General features: G+C 37.3%; 2 protein-coding genes across 2 annotated transcripts; both read left to right on the forward strand.

Annotated features, from left to right (window-relative positions):
- Positions 1-724: 724 nt before the first annotated feature.
- LOC144658134 (uncharacterized) lies at positions 725-13,466 on the forward strand. The gene is made up of 8 exons (XM_078518483.1): positions 725-785; positions 7,165-7,348; positions 8,261-8,495; positions 9,000-10,267; positions 10,725-10,862; positions 10,992-11,122; positions 11,738-11,900; positions 12,562-13,466. Exons 1-8 carry the CDS (start codon positions 729-731, stop codon positions 12,711-12,713), a joined length of 2,328 nt encoding a protein of 775 aa, XP_078374609.1. The 5' UTR covers positions 725-728; the 3' UTR covers positions 12,714-13,466.
- Positions 13,467-14,088: 622 nt separating this feature from the next.
- LOC144658138 (uncharacterized) lies at positions 14,089-26,852 on the forward strand. The gene is made up of 8 exons (XM_078518486.1): positions 14,089-14,176; positions 19,986-20,169; positions 21,086-21,320; positions 21,811-23,072; positions 23,431-23,568; positions 24,494-24,624; positions 25,853-26,015; positions 26,375-26,852. Exons 1-8 carry the CDS (start codon positions 14,153-14,155, stop codon positions 26,524-26,526), a joined length of 2,289 nt encoding a protein of 762 aa, XP_078374612.1. The 5' UTR covers positions 14,089-14,152; the 3' UTR covers positions 26,527-26,852.
- Positions 26,853-27,703: the final 851 nt, after the last annotated feature.

Consider the following 27,703-nt stretch of genomic DNA (forward strand, 5'->3'; position numbering starts at 1 on the left):
TTTCTGTAATTTCTATTCATCTAGCTGAGAAGAAATATATTTTACTTCGTCTTTAGGTTTTTAAGTTATTTTGTCGCTATAAAGCTCACAAACAGTTTACACTTGCAGATGAAAGCCCTTTGAGTCAAATGCGTGATTGTTTTCTTGCTATTATTTTGTTGTTTCTAATTGGATCATCTAGGCATCGGGCGGAAATCTACATGTACTTTCGCTCGCTAAATAGTTCATTACAGTTAGCAAAATACGCCACAATACCCAATGAATTTATTACATTTGAGTTTTGGTATAGAGTATAGTTCTTTTTTTTGACATTTGGAGGGATAGATACTTAACAATTATTCACCGAAGTGGAGGTGAATAGTGGTGGATACTTACCTTACGCTTACAGTAGGGTCTCATGGCTTCGAAATCGCTTTTAATTTTAACTTTCTACTCTGCTAAGCCTGACCAAGTGGACAGCCAAGGAAGTTGTGGATGTTGTTTATAAAAATGATACGTTTTGCCTCAAAAAATTGATTTTGAGCTCGTGAATTTGATTTTACATACATATGAATAAACTTATTGTTTTGTTTGCTGTTTGCTTAAAGAAATGGAAAGGAAATTGGAAAGCCTCGACAAGTGTAAATTTGCATTTAAAGATGTACACAGCCGCTTTCAAATCAAAAGGACAATCAGTAAATGAAGGTTGTTCGTTTATTTTTTATGATGAAATACAACACAATGATTTTATGATCATCGTCGTTGGCTGCTCTGTGACCCAAGTGAGAAAACTGAGGAATGAAATGGTGAGTTAAAGCATCACTTTCTATTAATTATACAAGTAACACGGACTTTTCCTTCACTTAACCGGAAAGAAAAAAAAAAAGGTAGGGATTTATTCGCATCTCACTTTTATATGTTGCATTGGATTTAGAAATTATCTATCCAAAACTGAAGCAGTTCAACAACACGCTATTTTAGCGTCACTTTTTTCACTTCTAATTTAAATCTTTTTTAATTTCTAGCTTTATTTTAACCATCCAATTAGAAATATTTACAAAAAAGGACAAATAACATAACGTCAAAGGTAAATGGAGAAAGTACGTTGGAAATCGATCATGCATATTGTTTCATCAAAATATTCCCCGGTTGAGGTTTGATATTTAATTTCAATTAAGGACAAACTAATTTATATCGTTTTGTCATAATGTTGCTCAAAAAGATAATTTTAAAAAGGCTAAAATTTAAAAGGGATAAAAAGTTATAAAGATCTTAAAAATAAAACGTTTTCGACTCTAAGGTCATCATCGACCTTAGAGTCAAAACGTTTTGTTTTTAAGATCTTTATAACTGTTTATCCCTTTTTATCCTTTTTTAAAATTAATATCCTTTTAATGTAGAATTTTCATGTAAGTGAAGCCAAAATTTCATCATTTTGTCAGATACGTTAACTGAGTGCCGAAAAACTCGGTCAAGACTAAGGAAGGCCAATTTTAACCTTTCGAGTGTTTTGTAAACGTTAATGGCAACCACGTGACTTATTTTATTAGGTAAGCTAGAGATACCAAGCAGCTTCTCTGCTTTCTTTATTACCGGCGACTCTATATTTTGGAAAAGAAACAATTGAAATACCAAAAAGCAACTTTCTGGTTCCGTTCACACCTATAGCTATAACCAGTGACGCGGGTCAGGTGGGCAAATAACACACCCGCGCCTTGCCAAGATGTAATCGCAAGTTAAATTGCACTCAATCGAGCCTTTTTCGAAGAGTTATTCTGTGTCACCCTTTTCGAATTGAAGATCAACCGGGCCATACTTTTAGTCATTACCAACTCAGTGGACGATATGATGGATATTAACTTCAAATATTGATCCCCTTTTTTCAGAAAAGAGTTTGCAATCAATTGCGACAAAATTTCTCTTGCACTTTTTCACATTCTTGGTATAATATGACAACCTCATTCCCATGTCAAACTCGCCTCAGTGTGTGTAAGACGAGAGACCTGAAATGAGGTTGTCTGGATTTTTCAGTTGCATATGACACCCTTCTGCTGGTGAAACCTGTTTGTTCCACAGGTTTTTGGCAAACACTCTACCAGGGCACACAAAAATCCACCAGTTTGATCCAGTTCCTCACCAGGGAGGCCAATGATCATATCGAATATAAATAATGTCAAGTTATACACAACATATGGTGGAAAAATTGGACTACATAAGGCACTACAAATTAATTCTACTTGAGCTTTCAATTTAACCGTGTCAATCACATGACTTCCATTTATACAGTTAGCAATCTTCATTGCATTTGAATGAAAAAGTCACAAAAAAAACGAATTGTTTTCTATTGATCACAAGTAACTAAACAATTATTGCTGAGATTTTGATTTATTACTAAAGACGATACTAAACTGATTATTTATTTGCATATGTCTCTTCTTTTTCTTCTAAAGATTATCAAGAGTGAAAAAAGACTTTTTAAGCTAGGACAGACTTAGTTTGTTACATCCCTTTCAGGCCTTTCCTTAACTAACGAGAAATATTCACTGTATTTAAAAGTAACCTTTTGTATTCAATATTAAATCCTCGTCGATTGAGCACAAGCCATTAAACATCCATAGATTTGGGTTACGTGCTGTGGTTAATATTAAACTGATTTTCCTTTGTATTAACATCTTTATTTTTGTAAGATAACCCAACGTGTTAAAAGCTTTAAGGCAAATCAGGCCTCGTTAATGAAATCTCTTTCAAGCCATTTCAAAAGGCAATATGTGATATCCACTTCGTTTGAAAGAAATAATGGTATTCTTTTGTATTTTGATGATGATTTCTCGAGAATTCTTTCCGATTCTTCGCAAAATACCTGGACAACCATAAAAACGTGCAATCAATTAGTGACCAGATTTTGTCGATAAAATTTTTTTTTTGCGAGGGAAGATCTATCCGATGTCTGCTCATGCTCTGGGGATTTAACATCGACTTTCAATCGCTGACGGCATAGTGAACGTTTTCAGCTCCATCCGCACTTGGCAAAATTGGTGAGAGATATTCGAGCTTAATTCTTTTTATTCCGATATGCAGTCAATTAGAAAAGTAATTATACAACTTTTAAACAGGCCACGGGTCAACAAATGTATTTTAAAATCTGAAGTGCGTTAACTTCCAGAATTCCTGCGGATCAAAGGATTAGCTAAAACAAGCGCACCCGGTTGAAGAAGTGTTAAAAAAGAAAGCAATTTCCTGGCCACACTGACCTGAATTCATTACTTCTTGCTGTTTGTAAGTAAAGTATATACTATTTGTGCAGATCCTTAAAATGTTAAGTTACCAAGAAATCAATTTCGATATCCTCTCTCCTCCCGGGTTTATTTTAAGCAAATATCCACCCCTTCTGCACGAGGCAGCTCGAAATCAAGAAAAAAGAAAAAGAAAAAAAACACAGTGAAAATGAGGTTTCGTTCGCGGGCTATTTGCTTAAAATACGTGTTTTTTTTTTTTCGTGACTTGCAGCGCTTTTTTCGTTTTTATCATTCCTATGCTCTTCCATTTCAATCGTATCACGTGTCGGAATAATATAAATCCCACGGATCCTTTGCCTGGAAGAAATAGAGAAGATGGAGAAGTTTCACTGTCACTAGTGTTTGTGCTGCTAGAGTTTCACGATCAATGTATTGTCATGGAAACCCATGGTGGAAATATGCAAACTGCGCATGTTTCTAAGGAGCGCTTCCCAAGCTCACGATCCTTATGCTCAACAGTATACCCGATGATTGACGAAACAAAGAACTGACAAGAACGGAATATTTTTTTTTTGCTCTTCCAATATGTGCTAGAATAATGACACCTGTTGCAATTTCCAAATGCTGAAATCTAGAAGATAGAAGAAGTCTGCAGTCGAACATCTGAGCTTTGAGATAAATGCAAGAGATTTGTTTATTCAACTTTCACAACAGCAAAAGTACAGGCCAATCACGTTATTAGGTCTGTCGGTAGATGGGCCAACACAGAACTGATGATTGATTGGAGTAGATACGTACATTTACCTAATTTGGCAACTGCTGGCTGTTTCAGAGTTAACAAAAAGCTTTGCATTTGAATTTGTCAGTCCTTGGATTTTAACTATGACAGTTGAGAATTGAATGGCCTTAAAGCAGTCACGTTTTATGCCAGATCATCTCCTCAGGTTTGTGGTCACCTTTTGGCTTTTTTCGTATGGTATATTAAAATAATAACAAGAAGAAATAGCCTATGGGTTTATTATCCTCTCACCTGGAGAACAACAATTATTTGCTCAAATAAGCTTGCTAACGAATTTCCATTTAGTAATGATCCTTTTTTTCGTCCATGTTACATGAAAGTTGGTTAATGATAGTTCAAGAGTTTCTAGTATACCTTGTGTTAATTCGCTCTTTTGAGGTTCGTTGTTACTTTTGGCTCAAAACTGAGATGGCAAGTGCTAGTATCGAAAAAGAAAATCATAATTCGGTTCGTCATCACTCTCAGCTATTTATATTAAGCTCAATTTTTATTTTATTTTATATCATTTTGTTAAAGATCATAGAATCCTTACGTGGCTTTATGCACGTGTACTAAAATAATGCCAAGTTCAAGTGAATAATTAGCGTAATCAGATAAGTTATAATCACCAGGGAAAGGTCCATCTTATACTCAGAGAGTCACTCTCGGGTTAGGTGAGTTTAAGTTAATTGTAATTTTATTAAGGATTGATTAAGCGTTTGTTTAAGCAAGTTATAGTGGACATCAATGTTTTTTTTTAAATTGAAAGTTCAATATTTTTACAGCTAAACTGTCTTAATTAAACACTGAACAAATCTGTCACTGGTAGCGCATTGTAAAACTGTAGCCCCAAAAGTTGTTAAAAATACGTTTTAATCTCGAGCTCCTCCAATCATAGTTAGCCAGAATTGGGTCTATTAGGTTAACGGTAAAGGGTTCTCTAATGATTTAAATTTGTAGTACAAAGTTGAAATGTTACATACGTAATATACAAAGACGTTTTATAGTCAGCTGATTTCAGGGCAGTGTGTATAGTTCCGGGGTTTTCAAAATATTATTCACAATCGATCATTCACTCAAGTGTACTGTCGATAAATACATTTTATTTCGCAGCCAAAAATCTTTACAGTATTTTAACTTTTCACGGTGGGCACAAAGTGACCCAAAAACGCTCACCTTCATTCATCTTTTTCGTTTTTGATACTGGCTACCTGAAATTTTGCATAAATATAGAACTCGTCATTCTGAAAAATCGTATGTTTTTTGTTTTTCGAATTTCGAATTTTTTGGCGGGAAAATGACGTCACAAAGTTGACGCCAAATTTTTTTTTAATTAATGTGGAACATTTTATGACAGTTTCTGAAAGAACTTGTCGCAAAGATCCTAAAATTGAAAAAAATTCTGAAATACGTCAATCCAAACCAAAGTTATGGTGCATTGAAGTTTGAGTTTTCCGCCATTTTGAGCTATTTTTAGTAACAAAATGGCGGGAAATTCAAACTTCAATTAGCGATAACTTTTGATTAGATTGACATATCTCAGAAATTTTTTCAGTTTCAAGATCTTTGCGACAAGTTCTTTCAGAAACTGTCAAAAAATGTTCCATACTAATTAAAAAAAAATTTGGCGCCAACTTTGTGACGTCATTTTCCCGCCAAAAAATTCGAAATTCGAAAAACAAAAAACATACGATTTTTCAGAATGACGAGTTCTATATTTATGCAAAATTTCAGGTAGCCAGTATCAAAAACGAAAAAGATGAATGAAGGTGAGCGTTTTTGGGTCACTTTGTGCCCACCGTGTTTGCGGATTGAATCCTTATACAGTTAAGTTGTTGTTAGTTTTGAGTCATGCAAGGCAAACGTAAACAATGCCGTACACGAAATTCGGCTTATTTGGCCTAGAGAAACTTTGCATCATCCGAAAGAGTTGTCAAATTAAAATCAAGAGTGGATTCCCTTTCTTCTCAAAATATATATGCGACGCTGCTTAGTTCAGCAGTCAAAATTCGTAGTTCTTGACAAAAAAGGAAAGATCGTAGTCGGGAAAAAAGAAACCGTAAGGAAAAAGTTATCGTGCTTTCGAGAAGGCCAATGTCAAAAAAGACCGAACTCACGCCCAGATCGTGCGAGGAAAGGAATCGACATATCTATTTCACTGCTATTTCACCGCATTGACGATGACTTAAATTCGCTCAAACTAAAGGAAGAAATATAATACAATATGATAATTTTTTGGCATACTGCTTTTAAAGAAGGTAAATACGAGAATTTTAAAGTGCTGAAATGTGAGGATTGTCGTTACCAGTCTTGGAGCCTAAGCAAGCTCCGGTTTTGTGACATCTATGACACTAAAACCATTCATTTTTTTCCAATTCACAGAAATCGAGAACTGGTGAACATATTATCACATTTCAAGATCGATGTAATTGTTTGCTTTTATTGACTACGCTATTATATTTCCGGATGTTATCTCGAGCTATTCTTTTCCTCAATGTTTTTTGTTCCCCGAGGTAGGAACGACAAAATGAATATAATGAATAATATGTTAGCAAATTAGGACCCGATGGCATAGAAACTTCGTTAGCTTTATTTGTGTACTTGTCCCCGGACTTGTCATGAACTGTAAAATTGCGGAAAGAGGAATTGTGAATGGTTAAGTATATTAATATTTTACATTATAAAAAAAATAACTTTTCTACATCTGGTTAGTTTCAGTCATTGTTTTTGTCTATTTGCCGATTTGCTCCTTTCAGATGTGCACCTGAAACAAACGAAAATTAAGTACTCAGATATGAATTTTGTTCTGGTTTCTTATTATCTACCTACATTTTTCGCCTGTCGCTTCTCTAGATCTTCCCTTCACGATGGAAAGTCATATTTGCAAGAACAAGCGATTTGAACCAAAAATGAGCAACGCTCGCACATATTCATCACATTTGCTTTTAGATAACAAATGACTTTCCTTGTAAACGTCAAAAGAAAAAGCATCACATACATTTTGGTCTAAATGCACTGGAAAATTCTATTGTAGATAGGTGTCCGTACATGAACAAGTACAAGTAAGCTAAATTACTAATAGCTATGCTGATTAATTAACGTCTTTGTGTAATCCATATTTGTTTGATCAATATAAATAGAATCTCAAGGTCTCTAAACTTCCGTTAACAGAGGACGATTATTCATACAAGGATGTCCACCTTCATTGCTGTGTTTCTTCTTCTTGCTGACTCCACGATATCAGACAACAGTTCACTGGACACACCGCCGCCATTGCCAGCACAATTTCCACCGCCGTCACGGCCAACGTTGCCAAAACTGACGCCGACTCCTCTACCTCCGCTATTAACTCAAAGTAAGTTGTTTAGCCGTCTACTTACCTTGGAAGCAGACTCTTCCTCGATCTATTTGCAACTGACGGGCATCTACCTTTCCGATCCTTGTTACTAGGTCAAAATTTAGATTCGAAATTAAACATGTTAAGAATGGGTGCAGTCAGTGAATAACTGAGTAAATAACAACACAGTCACTTTCTAGAACGTGCGCTTTCTAAGCATTTCACAAATTTAAAGTTGGTAGACGTTCCGTCGGTAATATATGGTTGTCTTTGTGCGCAATTGTTATGATATACTTCTTTTAGGGTTTTTGAGACTATAAGTAAATGTTCTTTGTTTTCAATCAAGTCTAAAAGAAATGAATAATCCTGTGTCTTTTTTTGCGGAACATTTATGTCACCGATATCTACATATTATTGGGAAGCCACGGAGTTCCAACGCGAATATTATGACCATGGCGTTTTGATTAATTTTGAATGCGATCATTTCTTTGGTCGCAAATTTCCATATTTCAATTATAAATATTGTTGTTATTCAATTCTTCAACCTTTCCAATAAGATGTTAATTGGACACTACATCAAGGCGGCGTTTTGAATAATTGTGTACTATAAAATTATTATTTTTTGCCTACCAACTTTAGTTTCACCTAGCTTCCAGCTGTGTGAATTAATAAAGCTTGAAGGAAAAGCTATATGCCAGGCACAACTGTTACCAGAAGTAACTAATTATGCGTGTAGTCTTTATTACTGTATAACTAATTATGTGCTTAGTCTTTATTACTGTGTAATAATGTATTTAGGTACTTCAAAAGAAACTTGAATTGGATAAAAAAAAAAAATGAATAAATAATGGGATCCCCAGATAAAGGAAGATGCCCACCCAACAGTTACTTCACTGCTTATTATTTCTTTATTATTTGTATTTCATTCAGGCGATTTGGTCGTTCAGTATTACGACACGGGTATCAGCACATTTGACCTTCTTATGAGGCTAAACATGACTTCTGCTCCTTTCGACGTGAGAAATATATGCCCTTCACGGGAATACTCGTGTGAGTCAGTTTGCCCTCTAACCAAGGACAACAAAGAAGGAGTCTATTTGAAGAATTGCTATTGTGATAAGTTGTGTGTTGAGCTTGGAGACTGTTGCTATGATTACTTCTTAAGGTTAGTCAATTTAAAAAAACTTTAAACTATTAGGAAGAATTATAAAAACCAAACGTTTATTATGACCCATTGCTAAGGAACAGTTTGAGATTAGTGGCCAAGTGGTATTTTCCTCGCTGCACTAAGCTCAGGCAACAAACCCAGTCTGGAGTGCGTCGACTGACACAGTCGAATGCCACTATCACAACTGTATTCCTCTATAGAGGATCCTAAAAGGGGGAAGGGGCGGGGTACAAATCCCATTGTCCAGGTCACACCTTACCCAAATACCATTTCTCAGCATATTGTTTCCCAAATCGCAATCCCCGTTACTTTTTGTGATTCCCAGTCCATCGACCCAAATCTTATTTTCCTACTGACAATTTGCTTAAATCCCAGTTCTCATTTTTCTCCGTGAGGACCCCTCTATCTGACTTGCCGACTTCCATGCCTTCTATCCCTTCGTTCGTTTCGTGCTATAAATTCATATCTCACGACATCCGTTATTATTGTTTCTTATTAAAGATGTGCTGCTTCTAACCCGCCCAAGCCTCACCAGGTGAAACAAGCATGCTTGAAAACAGCAAACTCAGGCAACCATGGCTACTCCATGATTTCCAGCTGTCCATCGCACAACACTGACAAGAATATGGAATCTTTGTGCCCTGCTAAATCGTCTGCGGCCGACCTCTTTGGAATGTTACCTGTGTCAGATTTGGAAGGCAAAACTGCATACAAGAATATATTTTGTGCCAGATGCAATCAGGCTAGAAACCAGACGTACTGGAAATTTTCTGCTTCGTGCAAAGGCATCAGTGAAGTTGAAATTCCAAGGAACAGATCACTGATGCTAAAGTTTATTTTGGCGAGGTGCGAATGGAGGTTTAAGCCACCACGTGATCACAGCAGCCACCTGAAGCGATGTTTAGCTATAGAGCAAAACTGTCCTGACTCAGAACTTGTTCAAAGAGAGCCGTTATTACCGGATTTATGTTCATTTTACGCCTTTCCAGTTTGTAACAACGTTCCGTCAAAGAACCCTCACTGTGAAATATGCAATGGAAAAGACATAACCACGTACTCATGTGTTTGTCATACCATCAATCCGGCACCTACAGCTCCCAGTTCTGTTCCGTCGTTGGATATCCTGTTTGACTTTTCATCTTCTTCTCATACAGTGAAAGTAGGAAACCAGGAGACGGTTGTTAAGAACAAGGTATGCGCTAATGGTTTCGTATTTAATCCCTTTGCTGAAAAATGCATACAGATTCATGTCGATATACCTAAAAAGCATCTGGAAAATGGAACTGGCATCAATTGTTCCTTTGTCGAGATGAACATCAGCTCCGTAACTTTATTGCCGAACAGTTCAATATGGATTCCATTACACAAACGAACGTACAACAACGGCAGTTATGTTATTAATGGTTCTTCCTTATTCCTTTGCATGGACCTAAAACGCGTTTACACCGAGACCGAGACAATTGTTTCCACGAAGATAACAGCACGGCAGATTATAGCATACATTGGCTGTACGATCTCCATGATATCATTAATTTTACTCCTGGGTATTTACATCGCTGTGGCAGAACTCAGAACATTGCCTGGAAAGAACCTTATCAGCTTGTCATGTTCGATGCTTTTGTACCACACGGTCTTCTTTTTATCAGGTCAGACCGACAGACCAAATCTTTGCATGACGGTTTCTGTTCTGCTTCATTACTTTTTGCTGTCTTCATTTTGTTGGATGGGTGTTATGGCTTTCGATGTTGCAAAAACGTTTGGGCGGAAAGGTAACTGGTAACTTTCTGTATATTAAGCGTATGAGAGTAGCACTGAGACAGAGGTACCATTTTATACCGAACTACCTTTTTTAAAGCAACTTTCTTCCTATTAAAAGTTACAATTTTGGTCACTTAGGAGTACTCAAGAACACTTTCATATGTCATTATGGACAGAATGGGGCATAAGACCAAATGACAGCAGCAACAGCAACAAGAGTATTAGACAAGTTAAAAACCCCGAGTACACATATTTATCTTTGAAATAATAAGGCAAGGCAACACATCAATTACAGTGACAAAAACACCAAAAACATTTTATTTTGCGAGACAAAACCATGTAAGGCATAATAATTAACCTAAAATATGCCGAAAAAAATACCCAGAATTAGTAAGAAAATAGCTACAGTTGTCCTTGTCCTTTTTTTTGTCATCTCGTTTCTTGTTTCATTTTTTCGCCTACAAACAGGGCAGGCTGCGTGTTCCCGTTCCGATGACAGCACAAAAGCGCTCATAAAATATAGTATTTTCGCCTGGACCACTCCTGCTGTTATTGTGATCACCAGTGTAACTCTTGATAGAACAGACACAGTCAACATTGGATATGGTAATTATATATTACTTGCCACGGATGCTTTTATGTTATGTAGTCTATGTGCATGTACATGAACGTATATGTCATAAATATATATTATATATCGTGTGAGTTACTTACTGAGACTCTCTTCTCCACTAGCTGGCGTATTCTGCTGGATCGCGAATGGAAAAGCCCTTTTGGTGGTTCTTGGTGTTCCAGTGGCACTGATTCTAATGTTTAATTTCGTGGCTCTCTCTTTCACGATGTTTTCCATTTGGAAAGTGCAAAAGGTATCATTTCCACATTGTGCTTTAACATTCCTTGGAGATATATACATCCGATAATAAATCCCTTTGAGTACAAGTATTCTGACACCAAAATAGTTCTTCTCTTTTCATGTTCGGCCTCTGTAATGATCTTATAATCACGTCTTTTATATTTGGTTAATTATTATGCCTTTTAAAGCTACGATTTTGTGGTTTCTTTGCTTTAAAGTGGTCCTTGCTTTTGGTTATTATTATTATTAAACCTTGTAAATGTAAAATTGTATGTGGCAAAAATACTTAGTGCAAAAGGTATAATTTTCACGTTGTGCTTTAACATTACGCAGATTCGCATCTCAAAAAGCGTTTCCTAATCATTTCAAGATAGCCCCACCCTCTGTAATGATCATAATCACGTCTGCTAGATTTGGTTAGCAGTAATGCCTTTGTGCCGTTCCTTTGCCTAGAATGTAAAACCTTCTGAAGGTGAATCTGTCTGTGGGGAAAAATACTTTGCGCAAGCCATGATAATAAAGAAATCCTGGTCGTAACTGACATCAAATGTTTTGCTTAAGTTTTATAAAGCGACTTAAACTAAGGCCTAAAATCCCAGCAATGTTTTTGTGATTTTCCTTCATGCAGGTAACACGTCGCGTGGCAGATCAGAGTAACCAGACCAGCCTGCCTATCCTGTATATCAAACTGTCGTCAGCATTGGGTTTTACCTGGATATTGGGTTTTATTGTTCCATTCGCCCAAGTCGAGTTCCTTCCTTACCTCTTTGTCATTTTAAACAGTCTACAAGGTAGGTTTCTGGGAGGTGCGGTTGCCTTATGGTTAGTACCCTGCACTGCGGATCAAGCGGTCCGGGTTCAATCCCTGGCTTGGGCACTGTGTTGTTTTCTTAGGCGAGACACTTTACTCTCATAGTGCCTCTCCCCAACCTGCATTGGGATAATCGAGCAACGAACAATAATATGTCTTTCCGGAACCGGATGATTCTTCGAAAGTCCCGTATCCACTATAGTGACAGTTTTCTTCGCATGAAATTTTCCCCATTTGAGTATGCACGTGCTCAAAGGGATTAATTGCGCAACGGCTACTCCCCTTCTAGTATGGGTTCACTTTCTTCATGTTTCACTTTTGTTATTCGTTCGTTAGTGACGCGTGCTACCAGATTGCTTTCCCACCCACCCACCCACCCACCCTGGGTTTTGCACGAGAGTGACAAAGAGGTTTATTATTCGCTTCTTTTATCGTTCTGAGTGTTAGTGTTACTTTTGTAATAAACTTCTCTCTGTTCTAAATCACAAATTGCGTGTGTTGTCTGCCTTTGAGGGGCTGTTAAGAAATTTGCTGTGAATAGCATCAGTCAAAAATTGACCGTTATTCTTAACATACCGAGGTCATTGTTGAGGAAAAAACTTTAACTAGTTTATTTCATTAATTGTCATTTTTTTTTTCAGGCTTCTTCATTTTCCTCGCCTTTGTGGCAAACAAAAGAACATTCAACAAGGTGAAAGGCGGTCTGCAGTCACGGTTTAGTCGTTCGACAGATGTAACCACATGCCAGACCAGAGAGACTCACTCCAGCAAGCTCATGACATCGACCTTGTAGCTGAGAAGTGGCTATACGTGTTTTAAGCTAGCTATTGACAGAAAAGTGAATTTTGTAACAACTATTCATTTAAGACTTTGTATTTACTTTATCTAGCTATAAGATATTGTAAGAAGCCTTTGGTGAAGCACGCTACAAGTAAAGAAGTGCATTTCGTCATGGTTACCTACTTAATACCAGTGATGTTATCAGTTTAATTGAGCGGACAGAAGTGATTCATACCTCACGTCATGGGTACCCGATTTGCAAGGAATATAAAGAAATTAAAAGAAAGAACTTAAAGAACGGATCTTATGATTTGGGTTGATTTGGTATCACATGATGTTGTTCAGATACATGATGAACGTTCTTATAAAATTTTCTTTCTTTGGTGGTTTTCTGAAGTCATAGAAAACTCAGGCACTTAGTCCAAGATGGCAGCTTTTTTGGAAACTTTGACGTTCTGACTGGTTTTGCTTTTTTTGTTTCATTTCGTCAGAAACGGTAAGGTATTGTTTTGGATTTGATATGAACTATTTACACAGCGGGGGCTACTAGCCAATCAAACACGTTTTAGTTTAAGCAAACAACTTAGGTATTACATGTTCTTCAAATAGCGAAAATAAAATCGTCGGGAAGTCGAAGCGTTATTGACATTTATTACAAATAGAAATATCTAACGACAGCAATACTTCAAAGCTCCATTGAAGCAATGTATTGGTGAAAAATGTAGGAGAGCCCTTTCCGTGTTTAATTGTTATGTAAATATCCTAGCCATATTTCTAGCTTATCACACTCCGTCTCCTGTTGATAGCGGTCCCGTCGGAGGATACACTCGCAAAGTTTGGCAGCCTTTGGTTGAATCTTGAAAAAGTTATAAGCGTTCAAACTAAGCGCGGGCACTCACCCCCGCCCCCCCTCCCCGGTCTGGAAAGGGTTAAGAAGCATGCTTATGACAGGAAACAGTGTGTTTGTCGTCTGTGGCACATTCAGTACATGCCAATTTCATCAAGTCTATACCACTGGCGGGTTTATATTTTAGTTAGTTTTTTTATTATTACTATTTTATTATTATTACTATTTCGATGAAACCTAAACGATAGAATATTAAATCTAAATTACCGTAGGTTCCATGGCTTCGAACTCGCTCGAATTTGCTAAGCATCGTCTTCATGTGGACAGCCAAAGAAGTTGTGGATGTTGTTGAGAAAAGTGATAAAAAAGATTGTTTGCTCGTGAATTTGAATTTAAATACATATTAATGAACTCACTGTTTTATTTGCTGTTTGCTTAAAGAAATGAAAAGGAAATTGGAAAGCCTCGAAAAGTGTAAATTTGCATTTTAAGATGTACACAGCTGCTTTTAACTGAAAAGGTACAATCGGTAAATGAACGTTGCTCGTTTGAATGACAAAAATACAACACAACGAAATGTTTCATCTTCGTTGGCTATAACCCAAATGAGACGATTGAAAGATGAAATGGTACGTAGAAGCATGTTCTACCGTAAATTCAATTAGATAACGCGGATTTTTCTCTTTCTTGAAACTATAGAAAAAGAGAGAAAAGAAAGGGGTTTTTTAGGGCGTTATTATGTTGATGTTGGTCAAAAACCACCTTTTTTTCAATAAACTGAATCAGTTCAAAAACAAGCTATTTTTATTTCTATCCGATGCATCTAACTTTAACCTTTTTTAGTTTTTAGCATTATTTTAAACATCGAATTAAAAATATCAAGAAAAAAGTCAATAATGTGATGATAATAATAATAGAATAAAGACTTTAATGAGGGTAACATAATTTAATGGTTGTCCAGTAGCTTACACAAGATCAGTTTTAGGCACTGTCCACATTACTTCATTCCATATATACATTATGTAAAGGACACTCATAGCTACAACACTAAAGGGTGATATGGGGGATGGAAGTTTGTTTGTTAGTGGTGAATCATATATACATGTATTGTTTCACCAAGTTATTCCCCATCTTAGGTTTGTTATTTCCATCGGATTTAGAACAAAATAGCATCATTTAAATACATATTCATGTTAATCAAGCCAAAAATGAATTGCATCATTTCGTCAGATACGTTTGGTACCGATATGCTTGGCCTAGACTGGGCAAGGCCTACGTTTACTTTTCGAGTGCTCTGGTTTTGAATAAATTACGTGGCATATATTTCGATTTTTTAACCGGCGACTTCATTTTTGAAATAAATAATTGATCGACCAAAAACCAGCTATTAGGAATTTCTTCTCCCACTCTCACTGGTAACCAGGTAAGCAAAATATCACACCCGCGCTTTCTTCCGCAATGCAATACATACAACATCACTTTTATTTACCATCGGATCTGGGCAACTACCAGACCACAACACCGGGTACTCCATGCCCTACCGTCTTTACGATAAGTGTGTGGGTTCTTTTACGTCCCTGCTGGCCGTGACACTAAAGATTGTGGAGACGGGGCCTATAGTTTATCGTCCTTATATATATATCCGAGAAGACTAGAATATCTAACCATTTGCAGATGTCATTGCAAATGCTGAATATTCTCCTCAGCCTGGGACTCGAAGTCCGGTCCAAGACCTCCCGAACGGTAGATCGGCGCTCTATCAATTGAGCTAACCGGTCAGCGGTCGCAATCGCGATTTTAACGCCATTCTTTCAATCCTGTGTCGAAAAGATATTCTGTGTCACCCTTTTCGAAATTAAGATTACCCGGGCTAAATATCTAGTCTCTACTATGGACCAGGAAATAGCTAATTAGGGTGAGCGAGACTATAGCTTTTTTAAATTCTACCATTACAACACAACAATAATTCCTGCAAGATTCAGTTTATTATTACTTTTGACTTACATATAACGCTCCCAGTTGAAATTTTGATTCAAAAGAGCCTAAATAGAGATCAGTAGAGTGCATCAAACCACGTTCTTTTTTACTTAACGACGTTCGCGCTAATTGTTAATTTATGCGCATCCTTACTGCACACGTAGTTCATGTTGCAGCGCCGCGCCACATCATGCATCAAGCACTCGCGCCGAGAAAAAATTGTAAGCACATGTATTCGTTTCGTTAACTTCGTTTGCAGTTTGCAGTTTTTACACCATTTAAAAATGGTCGGTGACCTCCACTTTTTTTCGGGATACATCACCTGTTCTGATAAATCTTTATCGATTGACAAAAAATGAACCAAAGTTGAATGTTAGAAATTAATTATTTTTTTAACTTATTTTCTCTTCCCGCGTGCCGATTGAATCAGTCATGTACATTTTGCTGTTTTGAACGTTTGCAAATGCAATTGTTAAAGACAAGATTTTTCCTTCCCTAGTTTGCTTCCAGAAGCCGCAGAGGTCATATTGAGTGACAAACTCAAATTGATCCAAATAAGCGCCTTCTTTAAGATAACATATCTCGGAAACAAATACGCTGACCCCCATTTTTCTTTTATATTTCTGGCATGAGAAACTCGTAAACTAGCAGTGTTGAAGGTTTTTAAAAAAATCTGATCGTCAGAGTATGTTTATTTGAGCTGTTATTTTGGAACAGATTAGACCGTAAGGTGTTAACAGTAAACTACACTGACCTAAGCCGAGCTAGAAGAAGTTAACAGTCTAACTTCAGAGTTCGAAGAAAATATATTAGAATTTGGAATCAATTTATCCAACGTTCACAACGGCACTTTTACAGGCCAATCACATAATTAGTCTGTCGGTAGATGAGGCAACACAAAAGTGATTGACAGGTGTCGATACATTTACCTAATTTGGCACCTGCTGCTTCAGCGTTAATAAGTACAGTTCGCATTTAAATTTGTCATCAGTCCTGGGATTCTAACCTTGACAGTGAGAGAATTGAATGCAGTCGAGTCTTATGCCAGATCATTTTTTCAGGTTTGTGGTCACATTTTGGCTTTTTTCGTACCACCTATCAAAAATATAATAAATTAGTTATGGGTTTCATTTTCCTCTTACTCAACGTTCGAAACAAATTTTTGGTAATTAGCTTACAACCCTGAATTTCCATTTTGTAATGTTTTTTTTTTTTCGTTCATGTTACATAAAAGATGGTTAACGATAAGTCCAAGTTTATAGCACCTTGTGTAAATTCGCTATTTTAATGTTTGTTATTGCTTTTAGCTCATAGCTTTATGCCTATTCAGGGATGGTCTAAAAATATCTTGGTGTTTTATTATAGAATTATCTTGCTAGTAGACGAATTAGCTTGTTATTTGTACACCTTTATTCCACAATTAGGAGCCCAATGAGAAATAAGACTAAATGAAAGTCACTAGTGAAAAAATACACCAATCTGGATGTTATCTCTCACAGCTATTTATGTTATGTTGTTTATGTTCATTAACTTGAAATCTTACGTGGATTTATGCACATGTATAAAATAATACCAAGTTCAAGTGCATAATTAGCACTAACAGTTAAGTTATAATCACCAGCAAACAGTTCATCCTACGTTAGGTAAGTTAAAGTAAATTGTAATTTTCCAAAGGATCGTTAACGCACGTTTGTTTACGTAGGTCACAGTGAAAATTGGTGATTTTTTTAAAAACGAAATTTCGATATTTTTTACAACTGAACTGTATTTTAATTAAAGAGTCATTAGACTCTTAACTGGTGGAGCATTGTAAAACTGTAGCCTCAAAAGTTGTCAAGCAAATAGCAAATTTAGTACATTTTAATCTCCGCCAATCATAGGAACCATCATTGTTTAGGTCTATTAAAGTGACGTAAAAGGTGTTCTTTGACCCGTTATTTAAGCAATAGACCACGCTTTCTAGGGCTTTACTGGCGTAATAAAACCACGCGGGATGTTGGGAGAACACGAGAAAAGCTTGTAACTCTCGAGCCGCAGGCGAGTGATTTACAAGCTTTTCGAGTGTAGAAAACTTTCGTCAAAGACATAGGAATCTATTTTATTTTTCGTGATCAAATGTCTTATTCTCAACAAGTTCATCGGATGACGCGGTAAACCAATCACAGCGGCTGAAAGAAGTTCAGCTCCGCACACAAAATTCACGGATGACGAGCAAAAACGTTCAAAAGTTGTCTTAAAGCTATAAAAATCATAAGAAAGGAAAAGAAAAATGCAAACTGACATAGTACGAAATTTATTTAACGATTTTAAAGTTCTTTGACGTGGAAAACTAGCAAATTGTGGCCGGAGTCATTCATCGCGAAAGTGAGAGACTGCACGAAAACTGCATGCAAGACTGCAGACTGACGGAGGTATGGAGAATAAAGGTTTGTTCCACAAACTCTGCTTTAGAAATTTGTTATGATTTTATTTATTCCGTATTCTTTCGTTTTCACAGAATAACAGACTTGGCAGAAAGCACTGAAAGCATATAAAACTAAAATTATAATTCAAGCGCGAGGACTCAGCGTAAGTTTCTGCCATTAAAATAATTCAAGTAAGCTTTCATCGCGACCAATTTGATGCAGTTTTAATTCCTTTCAAATAACATTTCCGAGTAAATGTTGAATGGAACAATATCCATGTTTTTAATATTTTTCCAGTCCGATGAAAGCCGACCTGTCTATTGTGTTCCTTCTCATTTGTTTGTCTCTGCGTTTTCGTTTTTTTTCTCCAGGATATTTTCTCTAGTTACTTCGCTCCAACTGTGGTGAGTAGGAAATTTTATTTTTGTGATCCACCCTCAGTAAATTTTCACAATCAGAACCATATCCTCCGTTTTAACAATCAGATAGACCAAAAGAAGATATTAAACTAACGTTAACTCTTCGTCCTTATGCGTAATCGAGCGTAGTGCGGCCATGTCGGGACGGAAGCGGGACTTTAGCGGTACAATAGTACATAGGTTTTTTGAACAGTTTGACCAATCAGAGCGCGCGTAGTATCTGAGTTATTTTATAAATACGTATGAACATGAAGGCATTTAAAACCATCATATCACAAATAATATAGTCTTTAAAACTAGCAATGAGTTCATATCAACTGACCACAGATGTGGTCGTATCGGCATTCGTGCTAACAAGAACAGTCGGGGAGCCCAAATATTGCAATTCTTTGGGTGATTTTTATGAAACAATTATTCCACTCGCGCTTGTAGCATATGAGATAGTTATAGCCAACTCCGTGGCTACCTTATTTTAGGGCTACCACTTCCTATCCAACAAGCGCGAGTGGTGTTTTGAAGATGGTTGATGCCTGGAGATATAAAAACATTTTTTATTGTGCCTGGCGAAACTTCGCGTGAATTCAAAGTAGTCCGAAATATTTCTCAAAATCAAAAGATAATTTTCTCTCTTGTCAAAACATTTATGTGATGCTGCTTAGTCAGCTAGCACTCGAATTTCGTTGTGCTGGAAAAAGAAATCGTATTTGGGAAAACAAAAATGTAAGATTAAGAAGCAGCTGGCCAACGTACCATGAGCCGAAAAAGCTAATGTTCACCATAAAACGAAAGGCAATAACGTACGATTGGAGAAATCGACATATTTGTTTCACCACGTTTACGTTGACTAAATTTTGCTTAACGTGAAAAAAATAAAAAGAAGGCAAATACGAGAATTTCAAAGTGCTATCAATGTGGCGATTTTTGTTATCTTGGATTAGAAAAAAAAAAGGTTTTGTGATATTCGAGAAACTACTATCACTAATATCATTATTTATTTCCAAATTTGTAAGATGTCTAAAAATCGAGAACTGTTCAACATTAATATTATTATGCAAACACTTTGAAAAGTCGATGTACACGTTTGTCCCAATTGACTGCACAAAGTAATTACATTTCCAATTATTATCGCGAGCTATTCTTTTTCCTTAATATTTTTTGTTCCCCTAGTTAGAAACAAGAAATATATTACATTGCTAAATTCCTCCTTTCAGATTTACATATGAAACAAGTACTCAAGTTTAAATTTTTTTTGTAGTTTCTCATTGTTTACCTATACTCACCCCGTGAGTTTGACTTCTCTAGATCTTTCTTTCAAGCGGTAAAGTCAGTCTTTAATAATAAGAAGAAACGGTTTTATCCAAAAATGAGCAAAGCTAGCACATATTCTTCGCACTTGCCTTGTGATAACAATTGAATTTTCCTTGTAAACGTCAAACGGAACCGCATCACATATATTTTGGTCTAAATCCACTCGAAAATTCGATTGTAGAAAGGTGTCCGTACATGAACAACTAAAGGCAAGCTAAATTGCTAATAGCCATGCTGATAAATTAACGCCTTGGTGTGATCCATGTTTGATCAAAGACTAATGTAGTCAAGGTTAAAGCATCTAAATTTTTTTATGTTTCCATTTACAGAAGACGACTATGCATACAAAGATGTGCATCTTCATTGCCGTGTTTCTCCTTCTTGTTGACTCCACGATATCAGACAACAGTTCGCTGGGCACACTGCCACCATTGCCAACACAACCTCCACCACCAGTACCGCCAACGTTACCAAATCTCACGCCGCCAGCTGTGTCTCCTACATTTACGCAATGTAAGTTGTTCATCCGTGTAACTGATTACTTACCCCGCAAGTAGAATCTTCTTCGATCTTTCGACGAGCAGCTACTGAACTTTCCTTTAAGCTTACATCATTACTACTAAGTTAAAAAAAAAGACGTTTTCAATTGTACACCATTGAGAAATTTATGTTAGGCTGCTTTCCATGAGTAACATAGCAACAGAGCTATTCCTCGATACTCTCTCAAAATGAGCGCTTTTATTTTTCACTGTTGGTAGACGTCACATTGACGATACATTTGTGTACTTTAATAAGCATGTAGGGCGTTATTTTCGTGCGCAATTATTTTTCTTTTCCTTCAGCTATTTCTCTTTAGGGATTTGAGTGATTAAGTGTACTTAATTTCAAACAAGTTTAAAAGGATTCCGAATGGAATATTCTTACAGATTATTGTGGAAAACTATGCCACTTAATTTTTCATGCACATTATTGGGAATCCAACTAGTATTCAAAAGAAACTTTACAAAGCTTTCAAACTGTATACACAGGTAGATATGATGTTGTTTCTACCTAGGGCCAATGCGAATAGCATAATATTGACGTATAGGTCAGAAAGATTCAATCGTTGTTGTTCATGGTAGTTTCGTTTTAATTAAATTCGAATTCGATAAATTCTTCTTTGGTCGCAAATTTCCATATTGCAATTATAAACATTGTTGTCATTCAACTCTATAAACTTTCAAATATGTGGTGTTAATTGGATTGGCCAAAACATCAAGTGCGGACTATAAAATTATATTATCATAAAAGCAGGTTGCACAAATCGTGCTCTTAGAGCTCTCAAAGAATTATTGCACTGATTATAAATAAATGGAATAGTACAAAGATTACCAATGCCATGATCTATCCATAACTGATCCCATTCTTAATTAATTTTTATTTTGTTTAGACGACTTGGTAGTTCAGTATAAAGACAAGAAAATCAGCACATTCGACCTTCTTACGAGGCTAAACATGACCTCTGCTCCATTCGACGTGAGAAATATATGCCCTTCATTGGAATACTCGTGCGAGTCAGTTTGCCCTCTAACCAAGGACAACAAAGAAAGAGTCTATCTGAAGAATTGTTATTGCGATAAGTTGTGTGTTGAGCTTGGAGACTGTTGCTATGATTACTTCTTAAGGTTAGTCAGTTTTAATTACTATAACTCTACTGCCAAGGGTAAAGAATTTCCAAACGTTCATTGTGTGCTGTTGCTTTGGTATTGGGATAAGTTGCCAAGTGGTATCTTTCCCATTGCGCCAAGAGACCAGACCTGTGGAGTACTTTGACTGAGACTGGCGAATGCCACTTGTAGCCTTAATTGTATTAAACTACAGAAATGGAGTTAAGCGGGATATAAATCCCATTTCCCAATCCAAATGTTGCCCAAATCCCATTTTCAGTATATTGTTTTAACAAATCCCAATTCCAGATCCTTTTTTGACTCCCAGACCCAGTGACCCAAATCTTATTTTTCCAGCCAAAATATGCCGAAATCACAGCTCCCATTTTATCCCTTCAGATCCCTCTTTATACTGAATTACTTGCATTGCTCACTTCCATAGTTTCCCGCCGTTTTGTTAGTGCTATAAATTCATATTTCACGACAGTCATTGTTATTGTTTCTAAAGATGTGCTGCTACCAACCCGCCTAAGCCCCGCCAGGTTAAACAAGCATGTGTGAAAACAGGAAACTCGGGCGACCACGGCTATTCCATGATTGGAAGTTGTCCATCGCGTAACACTGACAAGAATATGGAATCTTTGTGTACCGCCAAATCATCCACAGCCGACCTCTTTGGAATGTTACCTGTGTCAGACTTAGAAGACAAAACTGTGTACAAGAATCTTTTCTGCGCCAGATGCAATCAGGCTAGAAACCAGACGTACTGGAAATTTTCTGCTAAGTGCAAAGGCATCAGTGCCGTTGAAATTCCAAAAAACAGATCACTGATGTTGGGGTTTATTATGGCGAAGTGTGAATGGACATTTAAACCGCCACGTGATCAAAGCATTCACCAAAAGCGATGTTTAACTATTAACCAAAACTGCCCGGATTCAGAGCTTGTTAAAAAAGAGCCATTGTTACCAGATTTATGTTCCTTCTACGCATTTCCAGTTTGTAACAATTTTCAAACAAAGAACCCCCACTGTGAAATATGCAAAGGGATAGACATAAGTACGTACTCATGTGATTGTCCATCACCCGATCCACCTACTCTCGGTTCTGCTCCTTCTTTGGATATCCTGTTTGACTTTTCATCTTCTTCTCATACAGTGAAAGTAGGAAACCAGGAGACGGTTGCAAAAAACAAGATGTGCGCTAGCGGTTTTGTGTTCGATCCCTTTGCTGAAAAATGCATACAGATTCATGTCGATATACCTAAAAAAGAGCTGGAAAATGGAACTGACATCAATTGTTCCTTTGTCGAGATGAACATCAGCTCCGTAACTTTATTGCCTAATGGTTCAATATGGATTCCATTGCACAAGCGAACGTACAGCAACGACAGTTACATTATCAATGGTTCTTCCTTATTCCTTTGCATGGACCTAAAACGCGTTTACACTGAGACCGAGACATTTGTTTCTAGGAAGATTACACCACGGCAGATAATAACATACATTGGCTGTACGATCTCCATGATATCATTGATTTTACTCTTGGGTATTTACATTGCTGTGGCAGAACTCAGAACATTACCTGGAAAGAACCTCATCAGTCTGTCATGTGCGATGCTTTTATATCATATCTTCTTTTTATTGACCAGTCAGACCGACAGACCAAATCTTTGCATGACGGTTTCTGTTTTGCTCCATTACTTTTTGCTGTCTTCGTTTTGCTGGATGGGCATTATGGCTTTCGATGTTGCAAAGACGTTTGGGTGGAAAGGTAACTGCATGATATTTATCTGTAGTGTAGCAGTGTAGTACTAATACATAGGTAAAACCATTTTGTACTGTACAATTCCTTTAAATAAACTTTCTGGCTATTAAAAGCTGTAAGATAGAGGCACTTAAGAACACTTGCATAACCATGCATTCAAGCACAGAAGAAGAAAGGGAAAAGGTCAAAGTAAGTAACAATAGCCAAAAAAAAAAAAACAACGTACAAGAGTGTTGGATAGGTAAAAAAAATTGACTCGTTTGATCGTAAAATAATATGCTAGGACCAAGCCAAAATAGTATAATATATATGGTCTATTTTTGTTCTTTGTTTTAACGACGGTTCTTTCTTCGTTTGCAAACAGAGCAAGCTGCACGTTCCCGTTCTGGTGACAGCACAAAAGCGCTCATAAAATACAGTATTTTTGCCTGGACCACTCCTGCTGTTATTGTGATCACCAGCGTAACTCTTGATAGAACAGACACTGTCAATATCGGATATGGTAATGTTATTTAACCCTATTGAGACCGGGCTTTTTGGATCTTTTCAGACCGGTGGGGGGGGGGGGGGGGGGGATTCACGAAACTTACAAATATGGGAAAACATGCCTGTCAAAATGCCGTTGCCGTTGGTCTGGATAGGGTTAAAGTACGAGACGTTAATAGAACCGATCGATAAATATGATGTTATAATCTTGGAAATGAATGAGCCATCGCAGAAACAGCGGCGCCTTTTAAAAGATACCTTTTTAATGTGGATGGCATTTATACTGAAATGAATTTAGCATTAACTATTCACGTCCGTAATCTCTCTTAACCGTACGCGTGACTATTCGTCTTTCATATACGTTCATTGATCGGTGCTTTTTTACCACCTTTTTCGCAACATGCATACTAGAACCGATATTATGAAAAAGATAACAATATTACTTAAAAACTAACTCCCACTAAAATGCAGAATACCTTAAAAGATTTCGCAAGTTCATAAGTACCAGTATCCTTAAAATGTTTTAATCATGAAGACTGAAAAATTGGTAGGCTTTAACTTGCGATGTTATGTATGTGCATGTGCATGTGTACATATACACCTAATTGAAGGAACGTTGTCCCTGTGAAAAGCATAAACCGTGAACGATAGGACCGAATGGCATTCTGTGTAGACAGCCTCGGTAAGCATTTTAATATTCCTTTTATTGATAATCAATATATTTTCTTCTTTTGTGGTCTTACGAGCATGATTTATGCGACCTGTCATATCACAATGCTTATTCTGTCACAAATAGGGACTGTTTTTTTTTTTCAACTTCCCAGTAAACATTTAATTTGCATCGTTCTTGGTTTACGTTTTTCACGGGTCAACGTTTCTCCAATCAGGTTTATATATTATGTAACGTGTAAGTTACTCTCTATGACTCTCTTCTTCACCAGCTGAAGTTTTCTGCTGGATTGCGAATGGTAAAGCCCTTCTCCTTGTCCTTGGCGTTCCAGTGGCACTCATTCTAATATTCAATTTCGTCGCTCTCTCATGCACGATGGTCTCCATCTGGAAAGTACAAAAGGTATCATTTCCACTTCTTGGTTTAACATTCCTTTGAGATATAAATACATCTAATTAAATAGATGGTCGTGTATCCCTTTGCGTATAACTATACTGACACCATGGACGTAAGGCCACAGATGAGCATATTGAGAAAGGTTTCCTTATCTCTTCAAGTTCGTCCTCCGTAATGATCGAAATCACGTCGGTTATATTTGGTTAACTGTTATGCCGTAAGCTACGATTTGTGGTTTCCTTGTAATCTCGTACCCAGATGTCTACTTACCACGGTAGTACACATCTGGTCAAGTGCGTTCAGTTCCCCAATCTGATTGGCTGATGGAAAGCTTCAGCATTTGCGCGCGGATGATGCAAACTTTGTTTCGCACGCGCGCATCGTACGTTCGCTAATAAGAAAATATTTGGATTTAAAGGCTTTTCTAAAGACGCGTTCGTGTTTTGAACGTTACTAATGCGAATAAGCTACAGATACAGTTTATAGTTCAAGCTTGTAAGTACAAAATGTTGTAAAATGGCGATATTTGTGGGTAAAAAGATGGGTGAAAAACTTTGCAAATCTGACGCGTACAGCTAGCTTGTACGCGTCAAACACAGCGGGCGCTTTTCCCCGCAACTGAAGGCTGGGTTGAGTGTTTCAATTTATCAGCAAAACACGAGTGACGGATTTTTTCTTCCCGAACTCTATCTCAAGATTGTGTTACTTGTCTTTCCCTGTATAGGTAAGAAGTTCATGAACTATTTACAGCGGCCAAGTGAGCTTTTCATCCACTAAATTACCGAGCATGCGTAGTTGCGTCGTGTGTCAGATTTCGGACACACGACAAAATCCGACTTTACCAGATGTTCTCTCCGAGGGTTGAGAAGATCTAGGTACGAGATTAGTTTCCTTGCCTAAATGTGAAACCTTGTCAACGTACAATTGTATGTGGCAAAAAATACTTAGCGTGCCATGATTATAAAGAAATCCTGGTTTCAACAGCTGCGTCACAGACAACGCATTTCCAAAAAAAGGCAAAGTGTTTCAAGTCTGTCATTCTTAATCTGTCGTAATCTTCGAGAGTGGAAACCTTCTTTTTTTATATTCGGTATTTTATTTCTCCATTGTTATTTTTCGACGTTAGAAAACTATTATTTTGAGCTTTCCTATAATTTAGGAGTAACCAGAAAAAATGGACTTAAGCTAAAGCCTGCAGTGTCAGTAAAGGATTGTGTGATTTTCCTTCTTACAGACCACACGTCGCCTGGCAGATCAAAGTAACCAGACCAACCTGCCTATCCTCTATATCAAGCTTTCGTCAGCATTGGGATTTACCTGGATATTGGGTTTTATTGTTCCATTCGCCCAAGTTGAGTTCCTTGGTTACCTTTTTGTCATTTTAAACAGTCTACAAGGTAATCCAGTTGTTGCGGACCAGTTATTTTTTTTACACTTAGATTGAACTAAAACTGGGTACTCTACAAAAGAAGTTGTTACGATTTCACCTGCGACTTGGCTCGCCCCGAAACTGGTCGGTTCGGTGAACGCTGCGTTGGAAAAAAATCGAGAATTAAAAAACAGTTAATATGTTTTGCCTGGAACGAATGAATGTCCGAAGTCCCGTGTCCACTTATATGGTAGTTTTCATCTCTTTTTAACTTTTTGTGATAGCATCTATCAAAATAACGCGTTATCAAAGCTATGGCTTAGGAAAAGCACGTTTCTTTGTTTGCTAGTTTGGTTACGTGTTAACTCGACCACAACTTTCTTTCAGGATTCTTCATTTTCCTTGCCTTTGTGGCGAACAGAAGAACAATCAACAAGGTGAAAGGTGGTTTACAGTCACGGTTTAGTCGTTCGACAGATGCTACCAGAAGCCAGTCCAGGGAGACTCACTCCAGCAAGCTTATGACATCGGCTATGTAGCTAACAAGTGGCTATAGCTGTTTGAAGCTACCGATTGACTTGAAAGTGATTTTTTGTAACAACGATCGATTAGAAACTTTGTTTTCCTTTATTTAGCTATAACATATTGGAAGGAGCCTGTAATGAAGCAAACACTACAAGTATAAAAGTGCAGTTCGTAGTGGTGTGTTATGTTCCAGATAAAATTTCCAAGTACGTTACCTTAGTATCAAAGATTGTATCAGTCTATTTACAAAACTTGGTGGCACGCGGGTTTTTGAGCTCACACGAACAACTTATATTACTCGGTTTTTTGGAAACAATGACGTAATGTTTACGTCCCATGACATCTTTCAAGGCTCAATATTTTAGCCTTTATACTATTTTGGTTTCAGAAAGGGGCGGTGAAAGGAATTCTCTCTCTTGCGCTGTTAGTTCCATTTTTTCTCGAAGGCCAATGATCCGTTAATGTGGGACATTGCGAGACTCGCTGCTACACAGCCCACATATACAAATTCTTGTTGATGAAGTACGATACCAAAAATGAGTGTGTAGCCGTTAAACTACTCGCTTTTCGCTAAATTATATAAACCCCTTCCAATTAAGGAAACCATGCATGGAATACTGAATTACACCAGTGAATCGTGACAACCATGTGGCAATTTGTGAACAACTCAGCGACTTAACGCTTTAAAAGGGTTTGCATCCTCCACTTGTATTTACTCTTATTGCTATGTTTTAAATTGTGTTTCCAAACAGCACTTAAACATTAAATTTTCACCTAATTTGTTTCTTTGTCTGTTTTTCTTTACCTGTCCTAAGGGCCTGTTTATATGAAGGAGAGTTGTCCCTGGTAGGAGGGTTTCCCTCCATACCGAACCACTCCGGGCGAGAGAGCTTTTCATACGTTTCTTTATAAATATCTGCGAACTGTTTACATGAGAAACTGCAAAGTTGGCTCGGGGGGGCAGGGTAACTCTGGGCGGAGGGTCACTCGCTTTGAAGGTCGGGTGACCCTGGGGAGCGAGCCAACTTTTTTCCATATAAACAGTTTGGCTATTTTTGCATCGCCTCGGCCAGGGACAAGTTGACACATACGGAGCGTGCGCAAATGCTGCAATCGATCAAAACCACATCGAAGTCGGCGGTAAATTTGTCCAAAATGGTCTTCGTCGATGTTTCAGCGTTCCTGGTTTTA

Source organism: Oculina patagonica, chromosome 6, assembly GCF_052425735.1.
Source record: "Oculina patagonica isolate OP01 chromosome 6, crgOcupat, whole genome shotgun sequence".
Lineage (NCBI taxonomy): Eukaryota > Metazoa > Cnidaria > Anthozoa > Scleractinia > Oculinidae > Oculina > Oculina patagonica.

What these genes read in the sequence shown, in the direction of transcription:
- LOC144658134 (XM_078518483.1), top strand. Translation starts at nt 729, where the DNA reads ATGATCATCGTCGTTGGCTGCTCTGTGACCCAAGTGAGAAAACTGAGG. An exon ending in ACCTCCGCTATTAACTCAAA is followed by an intron (nt 7,349 to 8,260) that starts GTAAGTTGTTTA and finishes TATTTCATTCAG; the next exon opens with GCGATTTGGTCGTTCAGTAT. An exon ending in CACAGTCAACATTGGATATG is followed by an intron (nt 10,863 to 10,991) that starts GTAATTATATAT and finishes CTTCTCCACTAG; the next exon opens with CTGGCGTATTCTGCTGGATC.
- LOC144658138 (XM_078518486.1), top strand. Translation starts at nt 14,153, where the DNA reads ATGAGACGATTGAAAGATGAAATG. An exon ending in GACGATTGAAAGATGAAATG is followed by an intron (nt 14,177 to 19,985) that starts GTACGTAGAAGC and finishes TTCCATTTACAG; the next exon opens with AAGACGACTATGCATACAAA. An exon ending in AAAGACGTTTGGGTGGAAAG is followed by an intron (nt 23,073 to 23,430) that starts GTAACTGCATGA and finishes GTTTGCAAACAG; the next exon opens with AGCAAGCTGCACGTTCCCGT.